Source organism: Pectinophora gossypiella, chromosome 20 (assembly GCF_024362695.1).
Source record: "Pectinophora gossypiella chromosome 20, ilPecGoss1.1, whole genome shotgun sequence".
In the NCBI taxonomy this organism is placed as follows: Eukaryota; Metazoa; Arthropoda; class Insecta; order Lepidoptera; family Gelechiidae; genus Pectinophora; species Pectinophora gossypiella.
The window spans coordinates 5,399,181-5,421,662 of NC_065423.1; the positions used below are offsets into that span (position 1 = coordinate 5,399,181).

General features: G+C 36.2%; 1 protein-coding gene across 3 annotated transcripts in view; it reads right to left on the reverse strand.

Moving 5' to 3' along the window:
- LOC126376363 (LIM/homeobox protein Lhx1) overlaps positions 1–22,482 on the reverse strand; it is a 79,855-nt gene that overhangs the window by 19,791 nt on the left and 37,582 nt on the right. For all 3 annotated transcript variants that reach the window (XM_050023687.1, XM_050023686.1, XM_050023685.1), the window contains exons 4-5: positions 11,479–11,636; positions 10,273–10,491 (exon numbers count right to left, since the gene is read on the reverse strand). In XM_050023687.1, coding sequence (XP_049879644.1) covers positions 10,273–10,491; positions 11,479–11,636 — 377 coding nt within the window. The remainder of the gene's footprint in view (positions 1–10,272; positions 10,492–11,478; positions 11,637–22,482) is intronic.

The following is a 22,482-nucleotide window of genomic DNA, read 5'->3' on the forward strand; positions in this document are numbered from 1 at the left end:
AGAAAAAATAAATAAAAGTGTAGTACTTAGTTTTGCAGGCCTGTGTACTTTACACCAGCGCCTTTTCCCATCATAAACAAACACGATATTTCCCTATAGTTAAATAAGAATAGCCTCTGCGCTATAAGAGAAGTTATGGGTATCAGGGTCAGCGATTGCCAGCAAATAATTAATTCGCTATAACGCCACCAGTCGAGGAATCTAGCGGGGTCGTAAATCAGGCGCCATGTTGGAGGCGTATGCGCATACCGTTTGCATCGGGTGTGCTTCGCTTGCGACGTGATCCGTCGTACTCGGCAAAAGCATAGTAACTTTAGGTATAATTTTTTTAAATATAAAAAAATATATTTTCAGAACTGCCTGTAATATAGGTATTACAATGCTTAACGATTGATTGACACATAAAAAAATAAAATGTTCAAAAGTATACGCGAAGCATCTGTAAATAAGTATAAATACTTAATTTTATAACGGTAGCGCTTCACTACATTCGAGTTTCAATTACGGCAATCATTTTTATCCCAGTCCCCACCTGAGTATCTACAAGCGATGAATCAAACCACAAATATAAATCACTAGTGTTTTGATATTGAGACATTACTCGGTCTACTAAGATAAAACATGTTCCGAGCCCACTGGTTCGAACCGCGACTGTGACAGCTCAAAACTATAAACTCCACTCGAAGGCTATCGCTGATTCTTCGAGATCATTAAAACAAGAATTATGTAATGTCTTGTCCCGATATAAAAATCATAACTATAAAAAAATATTTTCGAAACGGCCTGTGAACGGGTGCAGTTTGTGAGACCGGTCCACAATAATCGGCCGGTTATTGTCTGCGATGACAGCTGCGCCATTATTTAACTAAAATACTTAATTTATTATGATATCGAAATAAACAAGCGCTCCATATGGTATCAAGGTAAGTAGACTCGAAAATGTTACGAGTTTAAAAGTTGAACACGAATATCCAACTTATTATGTGCGAAGCATCTTAAGTTTCCAACTAAGCGACAGGTAGAATTTATAAGACAACAGCACAATTGACTGATGACTAGCCTAGGGCGATCGGAACATTAAGCCCTACGCAATATTAATGTGCCACATTCTCACCCGTAGCAATAAAATAAATGATGTCATTTTTTGTCCGCGCGGGGAGGCCCTTTGTCCCAGTGTGCGCACCGCGTCGGCGACTTTGCCTCCCTTTGTCCACCGCCGCACAGTGTGCCCGCGGGACGTCTCTTAGACAAAACAGTTTTGGCGCCGCACTCCAAATTTTTTCCCCAATTTTTTCGGCAATATTTCGCGAGCGTGTATGAGTATTGTACGGGGCAGCTTTTTGTCATAATTAATAATTTATTGCTTTCGTCAGCGGCCTTTGTGAGCCCGCACCTGCAGCCCTATAGCAAGGTGCTTCTGTCGTGTACATCATAAATCATATTATTTCTTGGCTACAACATCTCATCCGAACGTTAGATAAGTTACGCACAAAGGCTTAAAATAAAAGAATTGGGAAATAAAATCGGTGGGTTTATAAAAAAGAACAGTGCGATGGACAGGTTGATTTCTGGAGCAATCGACCATAACACCGCAGCCGCAAGTCGCCAGCGAGACATTTCATGGGGTTTTATGCACAATAAGCACAGTAAATGCCATATTTTGATGCAAATCCCGCTACGCGCCGTACGTCCAACATTTTTACGAGAAGCTACATGAAATGCGATTGTAAAATATCTATTTTATTGTTCGCTCATGCATACGAGCGCCGTTGTTTCAATAATAACGATTAAAATTACAAATTTATTGTAATACCGTCCCCGTTTTTAGATAAAGTGCAGATTCGAAGGCGTCGGATTTAAAATTGTCGGTAATAATCGTTACCAAAGACATTCCACGTCCAATGACACTGGCTGGAGACGGTACGCGCTTCTGATTAAAGGACAAAAAACGACACGTTTTTGAATTCGAATATCAAAAAAATATGTTGGGAATTTTGCATCAGTCAACGGTACTTATACGTTTAAGTATGTTTTAAAAGTAAAACATAAGGGCTCTTTAGAAATACAATGTTGTGTGGTCTTATTTTATATTATGGCCAGTTTTTAAATATTACCTAGGTATGGTTTTCAAATGTAAGTACTTACGTATATTTTAGTATTCGGAAAGTGCATAAAGTTTCTCGACACTATGATTCACAACTGCGCTCTCGCAAGAGAGAAATAATTTATACTTAGAACAGGAGATGAATTAAAACTGGGAACAATCTGTCGTAAAACTTGGGTCGGGATTGAATGGAGTTGTTTATATACTGAGCGGTGGAATATTTTCATACAGAGACGACTGTTCAAAGGAGGAAATGTAGCACAATCGTTCCAAAGATGTGACACAATCGTATAATAATAAATTACTAAATAATTATATATAATAATAACCAACGATTTTTATTTACAGGCATGTAAACCCATTATCACAAATATGAATAGGTAAAAGATATAAGAATATGAGATATATAAAAAAATAAAAAACTGAAAATACTGAAAAACTTAACAAACTGTTACAGCCTCGAGTTTCTTATACCGTTACATTTTTTTTATAAATCAATTAATGTTTTACGTGTAATAAATAAGTTTGTAGGTAGGTAGTGCCTACTATAGGTTAAATGGATATGTGAAAAATTTTACTTAGGTACCTTTGTTTTTCTGTCTCTTTTCTCCATGTAATACCTAATATTCGCATTATTTAAGATACCTACTTACAAGTGTTAAGTGACAAGTCACTTAACACTTGTAAGGAGGATACAAGTATCCTCTAGTAAATATCTCAAAAAGCATTGAATAGACAAAATATATTTGGACATTAAGAGTCGCTGCAAATAGGAAGACGTTAGAATGTGATCGAATAGTGGTTTTGTAAACACGTTGATATGAAATTTAGAAGGCTGCATACATACGTTAGCATTAACCCTTTCACGGGCAAAGACGATGGGTCATTGATGGTTCATAACAGATAGTATGACACCTTGGAATCGGAACGTCATTAGACGTTCTGTCCTTCAAAGTGTTAAACATCCCGTCACTATTTACGATATCACGTTCCGTCTTTGGTAACTCCACGTTCTAACGCCGTTCCGTATGCAGAGACTTTAAAAGATTTGGAAAGTTTTTTTTTTTAAGTAGGTACGCCAAGTACATGGCGGGTCCTAAAGCCACAACCACACACTCGTAACTCGTGAGGCGAGGCAGTTTCGGCCTCAAAGCGCCCGCCTCACATTAAACGCTGAGATACGACCCGACCGACATGCGATCACAAATGACGTCTCACACAAATTATTACTACTTCTAATCGACTCGGACTCGAGGAATGCCTTAAAAAGATGTCTTTGTCGAAAATTCTGACTGGAAAGCAGTTAAAATGCTACAAATACTGAAAGACTTTAAGACATATGCTTACAGCTCGAATTACAATACCATTTGAGCATTCTGTGAGAATACAAACTTGCATCCACTAATAACTATTTAGTGTAGTAATTATGATTCAAATAAAAAGATAAAGATAAAGTTTACAGAAACTCGTACTACTGTAAAACGAATTAAACCATTATCGTTTGTAAAAAATACACAAATCTTAAATTAAACCGTCTTAACGGCTGTTAATCGCTGCTCCGAGCGTGTTATTTTCCGTCTGTTTAAAAAAAATAATGTCTTCTCCCTGACCATAGACAATACTAATAGGTAAAGACAAGCGCATTAAGGTAGCTCCACACTACACTGGCCACATTAATCGGCGGCACCTCTGGTCCGTGGTGACATAATAGCGTGTTCGCGACTCCGCTGACAAACAGTTTTTATCGCGCCACATCAATCAAGCGGTGACGTGTGCTTCCGTGTGGGAATTACTTTCGACGTGCCTCTCTATATTTTTTATAACAAGTCGTGGAGTGTAGGGATACTTAGCTTTAGTAGACTATGTAGTATGTAGATTACGTCCCAGATAGAACATAAATAGGTATATTGTAGTATTAAGTACTTGTTTGTCTTGCTTATTACGCGTAACGTACATGAAACTACAAAATTACTAAAGTAAGTATGTAACCGACATATTTGCACGTTGAAATTAATGGAGAGTGAAGTTTACGTCTAAATTATATGGTTAGAAAATAAATTATTACAGAATATGAATATTAAAGAAAATTGTATCGCCCATTTAGATAATGTTCATCACTTATCAGATTAGAAGTATATAACAGTACGTTCTGTTCTAAAAAAATACAACATGCAGTTAAAATATTCATTACAACAAATTGCTAGTTGTAAGTGACATGAATAGAAACAGTGATAAAAATGATTAATGAACGCATAATTTAAAATTTATAAATGCTAATCGCGGCGCACGGTGAATTTGTATGAATAATAAGGTAATTTGTAAAATGTAACTATATCGATGACATTCGCTAGTAGAATGGTTAACTATTAATTTATTCGTAAATTACCAACCCTTTTTTCTCAGATCGTTAAGTGTGAAGCGACCTTTGAGTTAGAACTGTCATCGGTTTCGCGCGCTTTGAAAAATGGAACGAAGAATAAAGAAATGGTACGTTCAAGTTATGATTGATCGATGTTAGATTGCTTGCGATGAAAAATCTAATTTTAAATTTAGAATAAGGCGATTCTTAAGTGACTTTACATTCTTCGCCGACACTGACTTATTTTTGTACTTGGATGAAATTGGTTGGTTTAATCCTTCATTTAATAATAATACATTTTGGGGATTATTCTTAATTGAAACTATTTCGACTCTCGCTTGCTATAGTTGTAATCCTACTAAAGATTAAAAAAGGAAATGTCCTTTGACTGAAAATTTGCTAAACAATCATTTCGCTGTAGATGACATTAAAAAATATACTTATCAGGTCAGGTCATTGCATTTATTACGGTTCAACCGTACTAATAACATACTTGACATTTACGCTAAACATGGCTTTTAACTGCAATTTTGTTTACAGGTAGCATTTTGCTGTCATTTGTTTACAAAGAAAATAACATGTTACTAATTTAATAATGTGTTTAAAGTCGCCATCGTGATGACAAAATTGCCTTTAATGGTTCTTGTCACCAAAATTTAATGTAAATTGTTACGACATGCTAGGTGTGCCCCGCGGTTACGCCCGCACAGATGTTGGCTTGTTAATGTTTACGACAAGTGGGCAATGCAAAAAAGTGTCGACCTACAATACGGTACACACTATTTCATCGTACGTGCAGAAAGTGTAGAATGTTAGTCTTTAATTAAATTAAGTTTAAAACCAACCAACGACAGAAGATAGAAGAAGACAGCTTCTATCGTGTGGCTTGTGAGGTGGATTACTAACCTCATCAAACCTGGTGTCAGGATTACTATTGAACCGCTAAAGGCCCCTGACATGACTCATGTGACGACTACGTAGGTACTTACATCAGTAAGTAGCAACCGGGACCAACGGCTTAACGTGCCTTGCCAAGTACGGAACGTCTTACTTTCGGACAATCAGGAGATTAGCCTGTAATGTCCTAACCAAACTAGAGATCACAAAGTGATTTTTTTGATATGTCACCATCGGGATTCGAACCCGGTACCTCCGGATCGTGAGCCCAACGCTCAACCACTGGACCACGGAGGCCGTTAAAATAAAAACGACCTGTGAGTGGTGTATTCGAATGATTTGTTCTTTTCCAAACGGTCGCATGAATGAATGACAACAATTATTCTTCTATAATTATTAATATTTTAAAATTCAATCACCGCACTTTGACAACCTTATGTTAGGCGTTAACCGCACAACTTGTCAAAATAAAATATGAGCCAATAAGGGCGCGATGCAACGTCAGGGCTGTCACGCCGGAGAAATTACGATATATGAACTTATTAAAATATCTCCCGTTTTTTTTCTCGTTTCGCGCTCGGGTGACATCGGAGTGGCATTCGAGTGAGTCTGCCCGTGACTCGATGAGTTCTCATCCTGATTGAACAGCGTTTTAAAACGCCGTTTCTCATAACAAAAATAGACATCGAAAATTAAATGTAAATATAGAAATATGAATATTACATATCCACTCGACTATAATAGGCAAGTTCGTCTGAATATTTTAACGTTTATTTATTACCATTTAACCTTAGCCAGCGCGTAGATAAATAACATAAAAAATAAGTCAGTACGTCAATAAATATCTCCAAAAAATCGATTCGAATTTTCAAAGGAACCGGTGCGGCGCGTTCAAAGGCGCAGTAGTTCACACGAAGCGGTGTTAACTAGTTAATACCGGTTATTTCCAGATTTACAAAAACTCAGTTTACAGTTATTCCGGGGCACATGTGTCATGTGACGCAAACATTGGCCACGCGTGCCGGCTCTTGACTGATGGGGGCAAAAACTCATGTTTACGAACCCACTTAACATGCCTCGTATTGTTTCCGAATAGACACTTGTATTCAAACAGTCTGTCGATATTTGTTTATGTTGTGTCCTTCTGGAGTGATCAGTTTCCTTCTTCAGCTTAAAGGCATTTGACGGTGATTGGACAAATCTGATGTAACCTCTTACCTTACCTTCTTCCATATTTTTATCTACCATATATCTTCCTAGGTATATTCCGAAAATGTAACTAAGAAGATCCTGTGATTAAAAAAAACAATACCAAACTGTCGTTATGTTTAAGACAAAGTAAATAATTATATTGTTTATCCACAGTCTATTTTAGCGTGGTAAACTCTATTCAACACTTTCCTTTTTCACAACTTTTTCGGCCTGTCTGACATTTTTTCAAATTAATTCATTACCTCATCGGAGAGCCGATGGACTTACGGCATTTATAATGATCTGTTGAGACAGATACTTAGTAAGGCATTGGTGAACGTAATCCTCAAGTAGAGTCTACATAAACTACTAATTAAGTGGATAGAGTCTTGATATACAACTAATATCATAGGACAGAGCCACGAAGAATACTAGAAAACGACTTGCAATCACTTTTGATACGAAATGCTAGGATGGATGTGATGAACTGTGTGGTCTTCCCTCGTGTGGGTTATAAGATCAATGACCTACCTCATCTGTATGGTTACAGGTTATAACCTAGCTCATCGTCATTGCCGTCATCAATTAAATATATCTATAGGTATTAGAATGTCTTTTAGAGTTTCATACTAAAAATATACTATTCGGTTATAAAAAGATAATTAGCAAAATTTATTGAATATGGTCCAACCATCAATCTTTGCTTATTTATTTTCGCTGTCTTTGTGAAAATTGCTCATTGCTTTAAGTACCTACTACACAGTTATGTACATAATAATATGTCTCATTAGTAATGTGTGATGAACGACTGGAGCGGATTTACCCATATTCCTTTCCAAATTCAGCCCTGATCTCGACGGCTCGGTAAAAACACAAAGTTTTTTCGTTAGGAAATAAGGAGTAACAAAAACTGAAACAAAGAGGAAGGCGCAAAAAGCGTGACGGACAGACGAACGGATCTTTAGCAGACATCTGTTGCTCGCAGCGTGGAGAATCACTCTCCATGTGTTAGACAGTTTCTGAACTGAACACCAAATCGATTTTCGAAATTTAAAATTAAGTTCCTAAGAAAGATTTTGTTATATATTTTTTTAATATTTCAAGACAGCGTTTTTATTTACTTTTTAAAATTTTATTTTTTATCTTATAAAACGGTTGGCTTTAAGTAAGTAAGATCTTGTGATTTCAAGATTTTATGTACTAGCCATATTCCAACACATAAACAGCTGTTTGTATTTCTAAATAACTTTTGTTTATTACAACGTGTATTTATATGAAAATTCCTTATGAATCTACTGATTATTATAACAATTCGTCGAATTAATTTCGCATAAATAACTTTTCAGAAACAGATGTCCGTTTGTGCTCACACTTCCACAAGGAATGCCAGGCATGCCTGACGCAATATACTGAAACAGACCGACGCCGTTGTGTTAATTAGGATATTTGTCACGTCACCGCCGGTGTCGGTGTTATATTCAATTTGCTGGTACCTATGGACGCCTTATGCGTTCTAGTGATGGCGGGAAAATTAGGCTGTAATTGTTACGGAATCAATTCTTAATTTGATTTTCTCGAGAAATGGACGGTTGCTTATTTTTTTTATGCAGACTTAATTTTATAATTACATTGAAAATTTCATAATTACATTGAAAACGGCAGTCAGATTTCACTTCTTAATACTTCGTTTTTTATGTAAAATATTTATCTTCAACTAACTTGACAAAAAGAAAAATTAAAAAGCTTATTAACTCGTTCCATAAACTTGTAGAAATATGTCATTATTCTAAGCAGAATAAACCCTCAATAAAATTAAAGAAAAAAACTTAAAGTGCCAAATATGTTACTTATAATTTCCAACCGAGTGAGTTAGAGTACATCCCTTGAGGGTCATTTGCAACGGTTACCGTCTGAAGGTTGCGTCGTGTGATGAATAGAGGTTTGTCCAAATCAATTTTATGCTAAAATTATGAACATTATTATAAATGCGGGGGCATATTTTTCCTTTATAAACGATTTTCGCAGTCACGGTCTTTTAAAGCTTTGAAATTCTTGCAACATGATATGATATATAATATTTTATAGCTTGTATATCAATTGTGATTTATATAAACGTTGTAAAATATGCGTGATAAGAAAGACAAGCACTGTAAGTGTTCAGCTAAATTAATGTTGTGGGTATACGAAACTTTACTTAGCAACAGAGGTCAATATTTTTTAAAGAGTTCAGTTATTGCAAATAGAGCTGCTCGTTCGTCGTGCTTCACTGGAGCACTTCCCTAAAATCTAGCTCCGATCTACTCGTGTCACGCTTTCCACAACTGTTTACATTAGTGGATATTTAGTCTAGACAAAAAAAAAACTTAAAGAAGACCACCTTGTAATATTCATTTTTATTTTGAAGCAACAAAACCGAGATTAATTGGAAAATTTAAACCCTAAATGTGGAGGCTTGTGACTCAAATAAAATGTTGAGTCAGATAGTTGTCTATCTTTTGGTCTGTGTATTGTTGAAATCATTTCTGTAAGCTAACAATAGTGGCACAGTAAACGTGAAGTGCAGTGGTAAGTTACATACGCTCCCGGTAGATGAAGAGTCTGCGTCAGATTAGACTTGACTCTACTTTTTTGCGTGATTAATTGTAAATTTGACTCAGATGACTTCGCCTTTCGCTCTTAATGTTACGTATTCTGAATAAAATCGTGAGATTTCGCTTCATATTGTAAGTATATCTACGTATTTCAAGTAAACTAAGCATTATTATATTCCACGCTTAAATCAGTTCACTTTCCTATCCTTTGCTTTTATAATTTGAAAACGAATACAAGAAAGCTATCAAATGTTTAGAAAGTAAAGTTTAAAAAGAGGTTAGGAGCATTTTTTCTATTCCAATTTCTGATTTCACAATTGACAATAATCGAATTAGTGAACGTATAGGTGGTAATAAACTAAATAATGGATGAATGGTGACCATTTTGTAATTCGACACAAGCATTGGTGTCAAAGTGGTAGTAAATTAAACCCAGGCGGGGGTCCTAGAATGTTAGGAGCAAGAAAGATTCAATTTAGTCGCAAAGCTGGAGGTCTATAGTCGAATTTATAAGCTTTAACTGATAAAAAGTGGACAAAGTTCAGTGACCTTTACATAGTAACGATAGTAGTAACGTAGTAATCGATAGCATTGTTATATTTAGTGCAGCTTTGTAACTTTTTGTCGATGGTAAAGCCGAAAGTCGAGACAAATCGTATGCTACTCAAATTCTTTGCCAACAAAAACCAGCCAGTGAGAAATTGACAGTAACTCTCTGTTGCCTACTTTCTGGTGGCTAACTTGAGCTAACACCTAGAAAGGATTCTCTTTTTAAAATGCAGGTGAGTATACTTAATATTTTTGTGGTTCTCAATATAAACCAATTTCACGTTAATTTTAAAAACTTTTTTTAGAGCATTATAAAGTTGTAAAGTGACTTTTTTAAGAGTGACAAAACATATTTAGGTAACTATAAGATATAAAGGATTTCTAAAGGAGAGAACTACTTAACAAATGTACAGTCATACATAGATTACGTTAGGAGATCGTTGCAAAAGTACCTAAGCTTCTCAAGAGGTGCTTAAGGCCCCGTCTCGATCGCCCGCACAACTCACTCGCTCGATAAACGCTAGGGCCCTAAGTACCAAACAGTAAAATTACATTAGACATGGCATAAAACGAAATCTTACCTGTATAACCCTCATAGGCAGTCCAGTTTCCTTCGCCAGCTGCTCTCGTATATGCCTCGTCGGCTTCGGCGTCTGCGAGAAGGCTGACTTGAGGATCTCGAGTTGCTTGGCCTTGATGGTGGTGCGGGGCCCCCGCCGCTTGGACCCCCCGTTGCCGTCGTCGGGGGACTTGTTCTCCGCCTGCGAGTCCCTCGTCTCCGGGTCCCCATCCAGCGAACCCTGCGAGGGGAAAAGGTACAACTGAATGCGACTATGTGGTCGGGTTGCGGCGGGGATGAAGTGGGATGGTCAAATGTTTAAAACATGTACCTAAGTAAACTTTCGCTCGTATTCCATAATGGGGTTAATGTGGTTACCAAACTACATTGGTTTTTGTCGCAAAATTTTACCTACTTACACAATATAACATAAGCTAACGACTATATACTCATTTTTTTTTTGACGTGACTTATTGTAGATTTGCCGCAGATGGCATTAACTACTTGGCCGGACAAATGGGGAGCGCTGAAGGCTCTCACCCGGTACAACGTTTAAGACAACAGGCCTGAGGGTGCCCAGTTGGGCGCGAACCTCGGCTCAGGGCGTCGTCTGAAAGGAAAAATATTTGAAAGAATTAATCGACCCTAGTGGGTCGATAGCGATAAGCGCTGAATGAGGGAACTATATACTCAATTGGGCTAGTCTTACTTGGAATTAACTTGTGAAATTGTACTTGTGTGGTCAGACTTTTATCTCTTTGTGAAATTACGGCTAAGATAATTAAAGTCGGTAAACACATAAAATGGTGAAAATAGTTAGTTGTATGCTCTAAGTTTCACAAAAATCTCACTATGATTTTCTTCTTACACTTTCTAGCGGTCTATGAAGGGTCTATCCCTTCCTTTCACATAAGGTCATCCATACTATCCAACGCCAAAATCTCGACTTCCGTGTTCCACACAAATAGAAAACCCAACGGTATAGATATTTTTTTTTGTATAGAAACACAGGAACGAAATCTTCAATAAGTAGGCAACACCGTCGCTTAATACTAAAAAGCACATCAGAAATCAGAAACATTTATTCAACGTAATTATTAATTATCATGCATCATTTTTTGAATTTACGTCATTTCGCAAGGTATTACGGTTGAGGACAAGAAATGATAAGAAACTGCAATAGCAGCACATCTTTCACACCACAAAAGACAAATAAATGTCTACCAACCTGGTCCTCGGAGTCTTCGTGTGGCTTGGTATCACCGTTGTGCGAGAGCTCGGAGTGCAACGCGGGGTGCGGCGCGTGCGCAGGGCTACTCGAATTGTTCGCCGCACGCGCCTCTTCCTCCTCCTCCTCATCTGAGCCTGAGCCTAGGAGCGAGTCCGCTGTGGGAGGGAAAGGAAAGTTAGTGTTGGTGATGCTAAGATGTGCTAAGTGATTAAATGAGATAAAAAACAAAATAAAAATATTTATTGCCTTATGAAATTTTTTACATTAAATAAGTAGTGGCTGGAGCATGTATCGTAAACAGCTAATAATATTTCTTGCAGACTAATATTTGCCGATATCTTTTTTATTGAGTTATAGGCGTTACATGTTATAAGTTAGAAGGGAGTAATGGAGAAGCAATTTTAGAGAAGGCTCATAAAAAAACCAGTTACTACACACATCTTGGACTTTACAGCCAAGTGACCGGCCATCCTGACGTCACCTTTAAAAGTTATTTAATTTCTAAAATACGTTGAGAGCAACTGTCTAGTGATATGCACTAAACGGCACTAGTAAGGAAGCTATGATTGAGCACCATTTCAACTTTAAATACATGAGAATTGCCGTATAATTTGTTTTGACACCGATTCACCGGCCATTCTGACGCTCACAAACAAACTGGACAATGTCCAGTACGAATATACCTACAGAGAAACAGTGTGGTACCTAACAGTGAATAAGGCCCTTCCCAGTCTCCCTGTACATACGTTACTTATTCCAAAATCGAAAAGACTTCGGATCACATTTTTTTTTTCGATCAAAAATTTTAATCGTCAGACGCGGTGCCAATACCCTTTCAATTTCGTTTAAAATTGACTTATCAAAAAGCAATAGCGACCCGCGCGGGCTTAACTAAATAAAAATGCTATTTCGGCGCGCACCCCCCGAAGAAACTCGACGGGAAAGAATTAGCCGCAAAAACAATTACTTATGTCAGAGGGAAGAGGGTGCAACTACGAATACTCGAAAAAATGCCATCTAAAAAAAGTTTTACGAGATTTTGGGGACTTAAATTCTGCGAAACTTTTGTTTATATACAGTTGTAAGTTGGTAAATCGATCATAGCTGTTTACTCCCGACTAGGTATATCCCAATTGGGGTAGACAGAGGTACATCCATCGCAAGATGAACGTTAGACCAACGTGATAGGTACAGTCATGAGCAATATCATGTACCCACTTTTAGAACCCTGTCGCACTATCATATCTGACATTTAATGAGACTTATGATTCAATTAGTCAAAAAAGTTAATGTGACATGGGTTCAAAGTGTATACAAAGGTATTAGTACTCGTGAACGTACGTGATGTCAAGAATTTCAAATGTTATACTTTTGAAAGAGAAAATGTAGGAATGATGAAAATATCACAAGCCCGTGCACTTTTTTATGCAAATCAAGAATTTGCACGTAGCATATTATTGCAAAAATGTTGTGACCGGCGCATATAAAGTCCGTCGAATTATGCGCGAATTCGAAATAAGTTGGTTGACAAAGAAACCTGCTGGGATAATCCCATTATATTTATGGTTAAACAGGATTATTCCTTCGACAATATACTGCTAAAGAAGATAATAAAATTTGTACAACGTCAAAATGTATTTTACAATTTCAACGCATTTATTGATAACGACATGGGTTACACGCAAGCAACGAACAACGCTCACAGGAATAGGTACTCAAATACTTAATAATATAATAATAATAAGTCATTTATTTCAGGCATAAAAAACCCATATACAAAAATAAAAGATACAATAAAATAAAATTATACAATAAAATGATATAAAATATGAAATAAAATAAGTAATACAATATTATGTTATTATTCCTATGTTTTCCCAGGCCGATGTAGGGACGTCCAATGTTTCGCAAAAGGGTTTGCGAAGTCTTCACTGATAGTCATCAGGATACCGTTCTGGCTGTTACGGAGCCTTAAACTTAAACAATAATACAAGTACTTTATAGAATTTTATTATATTCTTAATCATTTAACAAACATAAAAGTCTTGCCTATTTGTTGTTGAAACATAGGTATAAAATAATTGTAATGAACGCAGAACTAGTAGGATTACGATGTACCTATTATATTATATGAACATATAAAACGAGTGACGTAAGTAATAGGCTAAATTTCCAGCTAGTCAAAACAGTTACTTTTTACTAAACGTCAAAACACAAATTTACTGTGGAATTTGTGTGAAAAAGCACACTGTGACGTCATAGAAAAACGTGATAAAAGGTCGGACTTATTATTACGTCTTGATTAAAATTCATAAATAAGTTAAATAGAAAAAAGAAAATGTTTTTCGTTAGTTCTAGATCAGTCTTTATTTAGTAATCAGTATTTCATAATTTATCTTGTACCTAGTACACGACCCAATTATATTAAGAAAAAAAAATATGTTAAGTATTTCTTATTTTTAACGCTGTCTTCTACATACGCACATAAACTAACGACCGTATGCCTAATGGGGCAGGTAGAGCCATAAGAAGTCAAAGACAACTTGCAACCACTCTTGATACGATGTCATCTATTTTATTTTTTTTTGTATTAGAAAATGGCGTTTGCTATATGTATAATATGATTATAACAACCGGATGACGCATAAGGTACATTTAACACGGAAAATACTTAGGTGTATAGTGAACTTATGAATACTTTGAAACTCTTGCATATCGTCCGACAGACGTAGTCTGTCATTTAGTATTCTGTAAAGAGCTAAGTATCTGTTCTCATTAAAAATCCCTTTATCTGCAAAGTACAAGGTAAACTTATCACTTTTGATCGAAAATAACTCGCAAATTACCACCGGGTGCCGTAGTAGGGGTGTAAAAACCGTTTACGTCGTACAAACACAGGGGTCGCGATTATAAAATATTTACAAGCGGGATCGAGTGGTCCAGACAGTCTGCCAGCCCTATCATTGCACTCTGCAAATGAAGGATGAAGCAAGATTCGAATCGCCTCCTATAGATACCTACGTAAGTATCACCTCCTATATTAGGTGACATACTAGATCCTTAGGTTGTTTTTTTTTATTTATTATTTTCCTTATTTGTTTTAAAATGACAACACTATACTGCGAGTAAGTAGGTAGCAATTATGTCAAAGTTATAGATGACCGTTAGGTATTTTGTTGTATTTTATATTATAGTGTGCGAGAATAGTGAAGAAGAAGCGAAAGTGTGAAGAGAAGGATTCCAGTAAGTGGAATTCTATGGTGTCTGCCAACTCTAACGGGAAAGTAATTAGCGTGATCTTATATATGATGAAACAATGTATTTTCTAAAAAAAAGTAATTTAAAATTATTAAACTAACTTCAAAATCTGTGTAATAAAAAGAAATAAATAATATTTTGTTGAATACAATGTTAGAATCTAAATTTTGAAGTCGATAAGAATATTGCAATCATATGTACTACTAAATGACCTAACGGCTTCATATTGTCTACTGATATTGACAAGGGCTTCCTTCATACAAAAGACATCAACGAGATCATTGTTATTGTTCCATAATAATTTTTGACCATAACTTTAAAATTACTAAGCCGATTTTACGAAATTTATATTTTATATTAATAAAAAAAAATATAATTTGTAGTTTCTGAGAAATTCGTGAACAAACATACATACATACATCTGAGAAATTTAGCACATTAACATATAGGAATATTGTACAATAGGCTAGTTTCCAAGTAATAAAATCAGTTAGGTACTTATTACTAAACGTCAAAACACGAAATGACTATGGAATTTGTACGAAAAAGCACACTGTGACGTCATAGAAAAACGTGATAAAATGTCGGACTTATTATTACGTTTTCTTGATTAAATTTCATAAATAAATTAAATATAAAAAAGAAAATGTTTTTCGTTAGTCTTAGATCTGTCTTTATTTAGTAATCAGAATTTCATAATTTATCTTGAACCTAGTACACGAGCCAATTGCAACAATACTACATACATTGATAACCACACTTTTTGAATTCGGTTAAAAACTGGCGCCAAACGTGTATAATTTGACACTGACATTTCTTAACACATTCCACGGAGAGGTTAACTGCTGAGCCATACAGCCTAGTCAAACAATAATTAATCATTTTCACAGTTAGATAAGTGGAAGCACTAGGTAACCTAAAATGGGCAGAATAAAAGCTAATGATAATTACAAACAATGTGGTTACTATCAAACAAATTAGTAAGTTGATAAAAAAATCCCTAAGAATTTCTAAACAGCGATAAGTATTATGAAAGGCCATATTAGCATGTGAATTATTCATGTTTTAGTCCAGGTGAGTCAAGTACTGGATGATAAGGTCAACAAAACTTGAATTCTTCTGCGCATGTGTGAGAAGAATTAAGTAATTTGATAAGGCAAATTGGCAATTTGGCGACCTGTATAATTTTCTATCGGTGAAATAGAAACAAATAGTTAAATAGTTATCTTAACACTATTAATGCTGGCTGGAAAAAGCACCGAGAGACTCTTGAAAGAAATGGAGGGAGTCTTTGCCCAGCAGTGGAATACCTCAGACTAGATAAAAAGATAAGAACGCTATGCGTGTTCGGATATTCAGAATATAAATAATGGTGAAACATACGTCGTGAAATTTAGTAAACAGTAATAGTAATGTAAGTTAAAAAATTAATGGGCTGATGATGATGATGATGAAGTTAAAAAATATAAAGTATTTTAACTCAAAATAAACCAAGTAACTATACTAGGCGTGTATGCATATCGGATGGGATGTAGACAAGCTCATCTCTGCTCATGACAGATGTCTGAGCCCTAATACAGCCCGCGGCAAGACAGCCGGTGTTTTATCGGGCAACGATCCAAAAATAAACAAAAACGCTACCCTTGCATTCAGACAGTTGGCTGGTCATGTTGGCAACATTGGCGGAAAATGTATTTCTAAAGTAACAGAAGTAATATACTCTTTTCTTTCGTTAATTGGAAATTCAACTTTCTTATCAGTAAATCACAGGCCATAATATCGTTACACATACGTGAACGTTGGTAAGTATAAAAGTTCTTTATAACTATTTACTTAATTCGCCCCAAATACCTTGGATGAGGTTGCAGTGAGGGGACTTGACTTGTATTATTAATGTTGGCAACTATTTTCCGCCGAGTGACTCGACATGTTCCGTGCAAGTCATTTCGAGGGAAACTTGGTTTAAGGAGAATGTTAGAGTATAATGAGTTCTTGGACGAATGTTATGGAAGAAATGAGACAGATAAGAAGAATTTAAAAGAAAGTGGTAAGAAGGATTTAAAAGAAATCTTCTAGTTAACAGAGATAAGATTATTTTATACAGTACAGAAAAATAAGTACTTCCAAGAGGATAGGCTCCCGGTTTTTCAATCAATAAGGACATCAATATTTTAAATAATTATTAAACAGCTTTGCAAAGTTATAACTGCTTACCATTTGAAAAATTATATACAATTTAAAATTAGAAAATCCTCTTTAATTATTATTAACGGAAATTATTTTAAAATATTTAAGGACCGTTTGAAATTGTGTTCCATTTCCTTCCAACTTACCCTTAACCCTACGTTTATAAAGTAAGTTAATTTGACGCTAGCTCCAGCCAGGTGTGTTCCACTTACCCATAGTTAACCTATTTCCAACCTTTCGTTACAACCGCTTATATTACGAAATATTACATTTACATAATTAAATACCATCCTCCATTATATTTTAAGACTTTGTTGACATTTTAATAATATTATTTTATAGCCCTTAAATAAGATATTAATGGATAATCGTTTTATAAATATGACAAGTGGTATACTTAGTTAGTTCATGACGAGCCGAACGGAAATATTATATAATTGCGTTGGAAATTCAATTTTCTACATCGTAGTGCGATTAAAGAGTACTTTAAGTGCTTAGTGGCCCCGAATCCTGCAGACACGTTCTAATTTTACTTTAAGTTATACCTGTCATTTTCTTATCCGCCTAAATAGGAAAGGGACGCATGATTGCTCTTAATTTTAGGAAGATTGAGCAAATGAACGAATAACCCGGGCGAATCAAAAAGATATCTTGCTGGTATGCAAACCGTTTGACGTGCGCTGTCAACGTAATTCTGTCGGGTTATTAGCCAATATATTTTTTATAGGGCTGTTTTAGATTTGTGTTTAAAATAGACGTGTGTTCCATAAATTTTATGCCTGTCGATTACTCGCCCCTTTCTTTTTCAGCAGATAAGAAAATGACAGGTATAATTTAAAATAAAATTATAGATGGCGTCTGCATGAATTAGCACTATTATAGAACTAAGTAATTCAGCTACTTCAGATACCGGAAAAAATCTCCGAAAGATACGTACGGTCACGAGCATTAATATGTATAGGTACACTTTCGTACCACGTCACATTAACTTTTTTGACAAATTGAACTGTAGGTAAGTCTCACTAAATGTCAAATATTATGTTAGTGCGACAGAGTCCTAAAGTGGGTACATTATATTGCTCATGACTGTACAAACATCACGTTTATAAAAGTTCCTTTGAATAAATAATGCATTATAATATAACTTAGCATCACGCTTGTAACCCCAAAGTGATAGGCGGTGGAGTATATAGGTACACCGGTGGGTGGTGAGGAGTGCCTCACCAGCTATGTTTAGTCCCACGTGATAGGTGGCGAGTCTATTGAAACCACGTGATATCAATTATCTATTCACGATCCAAACTCAAACCCGTGATACTACGAATACACGTTCTCCGAATAGGACTATCGTGAATTTAGCAATTTGTATTACTAATTGTAATCATATTATATTATGGTAAGACGGCCTCCGTGGTCCAGTGGTTGAGCGTTGGACTCACGATCCGGAGGTCCCGGGTTCGAATCCCGGTGGGGACATATCACAAAAGTCACTTTGTGATCCCTAGTTTGTTTAGGACAATACATGCTGATCACCTGATTGTCCAAAAGCAAGATGATCCGTGCCTCGGAAGGCACGTTAAGCCGTTGGGCCCGGTTTCTATTACTTACTGATGTAAGTACGTATTGGTTACATGAATCATGTCAGAGGCCTATGGCGGCTCAATAATAGCCCTGACATCAGGGTTGATGGGGTTGGTAATCCACCTCACAACCGACGCGATAGAAGATCATATTAACTTATTAACGGTATTCTCAAAATAAACGCATTTCTAATTTAAAAAATATGTTCCAATATCGACTCTACATTTTTATTCCCTTTTTTTAAAAAAAAACAACTTTAAAATAAAAATCGAATTGAATCTCGAATGTTTCCCCAACAAAGCCCAGGGTCAAAGAAGCATGTAAAGTGTAGTGTTTGCCCTCCAATAGAGGGGCGCGGGCCGCTTACTGCGAGTGTTTACCGATCGCCCTTCAAGAGCCTCAGTGTTGCCACCAGAATTATTATCCTATGGGAAATATTATGAAACAAACAACTTGTTATTGAGATATTTGAGTGGCGGTTGTTTGAGATGTTTTGAAGTTCGATCGATTAGTAATTTACAAACGATATTCAGGTGGTGGGTATTTTAAGATCACTAAATCTATTGAGATGCAGTGTATACGTTTTTACAATAAAAAAATCAGAATTTACCTTTGAACAGTTTTAAGACAGTAATGAAACATAAACTTTATAAAAAAGGTTATTATAAGGGTAGTGATTATTTAGAAGATATGAATATGAACTGATATCAGGCAACCAAATTACTAGGTAACTTGCATAACAATATTTTATGTTCTTTTTTAAAAATCATTTTTCCTTGCAGCTTCTTTTCCTCGGCTATACAGGTTTTGAGAAGCTGCAGTAGGTTTAGGCGGATGAAACGTTCTTCTTGTAAAAAAATACGATTCAAAATGTACCTAACTGTGTTACCTATTGAATAAAGATATTTTTGAATTTGAATTAATCTGTTCAAGTGAGAATAGGTACCTACAGCAGACGTGCTTGAGTAGGGTTACGTGTAGGTACAAACCGACCTCAAAATTAAGGTTATAGATAACAAAGTATTTAATGAATATTTTTAATCGTATATAGGTAGGTACATAGCACAAGGGATCCGTCGTGCTTTTCAAAGTCTCGAGACGTTACGTACCTATTTAAATAATCCATCCAAATTAGCATCTCTCACCATTGGGCGCATGCCTTTCCTTTCTAGATAAAATAAATCTCACAAAATACAATAATATTCGTCAAACGAGAATTGTACGTAAACGTTCGAATACACGCCCCGTTCTAAAATCAATTTTAAACCGCCCCCCGAATAAACGACTTCCTTTGTCCCCCGCCACGGCCTTAATCGAATTTTGGCGGGAAAACGGCCTTTCATTGTCAACGAATTTCAAACGTGGAACACTCGCTTTGATGTGCTATGCTGGGGAAATTCAGTATAATTTTTTGGCTTCCTTATTTAAAATTGGAATTGGAATTTTAGGTCAATTAACGATTGATTATTATTCAAATGAGGTTTTTTACGGTACATGCGCAATTAAATAAACATTCGAAAAAGTTTATTTTTCGAATTCAATTCTTTTATAATCGCATGAGAATAAGTTCGCGATAAAAAGAAAAGATAAAGTATCATTTGCATCAGACACGCAATTAGTCCAGTACAAGACACACAAAAATTCAACCACGATAATCAACAATTAGGAACCATTAACAATTCAATCAACGTGATTCATGAATAAAGCCCAAAACTCGAACGCGTTATCTGCGCATCTACAACAACCTATTAGCGCTCTGGACGCCATAAAAATCACAGATTATTTTGTATTACAGCCATATTAAAGTTCGTAATAGCGTGTTTATGGGGCCGGCCGTTAATTCGAGACCACCATCTTAAATGTAAAATAAGAAACGGCGAGATAAGGATCTAAGAACATAAAAGATATGGGAACTCTTTGAGGAGCCGGTAGCGTATAGTTGAAATACTTATGTACGTTTATATACGGCACGAGAACGTACGGGCGCACGCACGCACACGGCGGCGGCGCGGCACACATGAAAGAAAGTTGTTGACGCACACGTGGAACGGAGGCTCGTGATTGGCGGATGCGGTGGCGACGGCCACGCCCTCGTTTATCGACGCTGCGCAGCGAGCGTGCGTGCGAAACATCCGTATATGTAAATTCAGCTATAGGTTAGGCTGAGAGCTGTTTTTAAAATGTCACTTCCATTGGTCGCTTTGTTTGATGTCTGTGGGAAATCTGAACGATTGTTGAATTGTTCTGAAGGACGGCTTTTATTATTATTGTTATGAGATGTTGCGACTATTTTTCTTAGAATTTCCTTAAAATAAGATTTGTCGCCTTATTAAAAATAGTACCTACCTACCTACTATTTTTTTAAAATATCATAAAGCCTTATTAATATACCTATGAGTAACGTAGGTAATTAATTACCTAGCTAATATTATGAATGAAATACTCTTCCTACCTGCTTTTCCACCACTTGCATGCTCATGAGCAAGAAGCGTATTTTTAAAGTTCACTAGATTCTAGTCATCATAGGTATGTTTCTTAGGGGGATATCCCGTATAATGTTTCAGACTGTTTATTATACCTGGTACATACTAAATATTGACCAAAATTTGAAAATTACGCAATCCCGGTTCAAATTACTTAATAAGCCTGTCCATAGTTAATTAATAAATCCCTAGAGTCCTCAATCTCATTACAGTTCGTAATAACTCTGTCATACACAGAGTGTGTTTCAAATACCTATCTGTGGGCTGTGGGACGTATCACTGACTCCCAAACTTTGGTCCATTTTACGTTGATCTATGACTTGTCTTTATAAAGGGCCTTATTGGGAAGACTGAAAGTAGATTGTAAAGGTGGAGAGGTCAACGTTTAATGGCGACTGGTACCCTCCGGTCGTGACTTATCCAGGTAGCGGTGGGAGGGAAGGAGTACAATTAAAGAGCTTACGAAAGCATGAGACGGAGTTTTACCGTGTTTTGATTCGTGGCGCCTCTTGTGCGCATGACTTTTTACTTTTTTTACTCCAAGTCTATTGTTGGTGACAAGAAACTTTCTTTTGAGGGCAGACGGGTTGATGTATGTAGAGTTTGGGTACAATAATAACGTTGAATCTCGAGTCTTTGAGTTTTATTTGTGTATATTTCGTGTACAAAGAACTCTATGTAGAGCTGTCTTGTACCGTCCCACTTTAAGATCACCTGAAACAGATTGAAATAGTTTTGGTAAAGCTTCTTATAAAGCTTACGTTTTGAGTGATTCTGGGCGTAAACCCTATACTATATTTCATGTTTACTGCTGAGTGAGCGACTCTCGGCGCTCGCCATTTGCGTGGCTAAGAAGTCACATGAGGCAAACCTACAATATGTCAGACATTACCTAATGAATGGAAGAGAATACAGGTTGCGGCCCCACCTAGAGTAGGATAAGGACAGGAGGATCATGATGATGTTAAGACATTAATGCTTTTGCATATTTTGTTGTTATTGTTTAAATTGGCCTTACCTAAGGCAGGCAAATGTCTGAGGACTATACAGCCTTAACTTTAGTAATTTAATCTTGAAGTTCACGTTTAAAATAAGCCTAAGCCATGTCTTCAGTTTTCAGTAAAATAGGAGATAACACGGAAGACAGTAAGTATCAACAAGAGCGAAGCTTCAGCCAGTGTCTTCGTACAGTTTCTTTTCGGCAGCATTGTTTTCGAACTCCGGCTTTTTTTTAGCAAACAGGTTTTTTATACAATATGCTTTTAGTAAGAAAAGACTGACTTAATATTTAGGATCGCCTGACTATAACCCATTTACCTAGTCATAAAAAGAAATTACGCAACGTATTTCTTGGGACTTCTGCAATGTATTGGCCAATTTCAATTAGCTGAATGAGAATAAAAACTGCATATCCTGAAATTAATAATGGACTTTAATATTTTGCTGGGCATACATAAATCTATTAGGTACCTAGGCACCTAGTAAAACATAG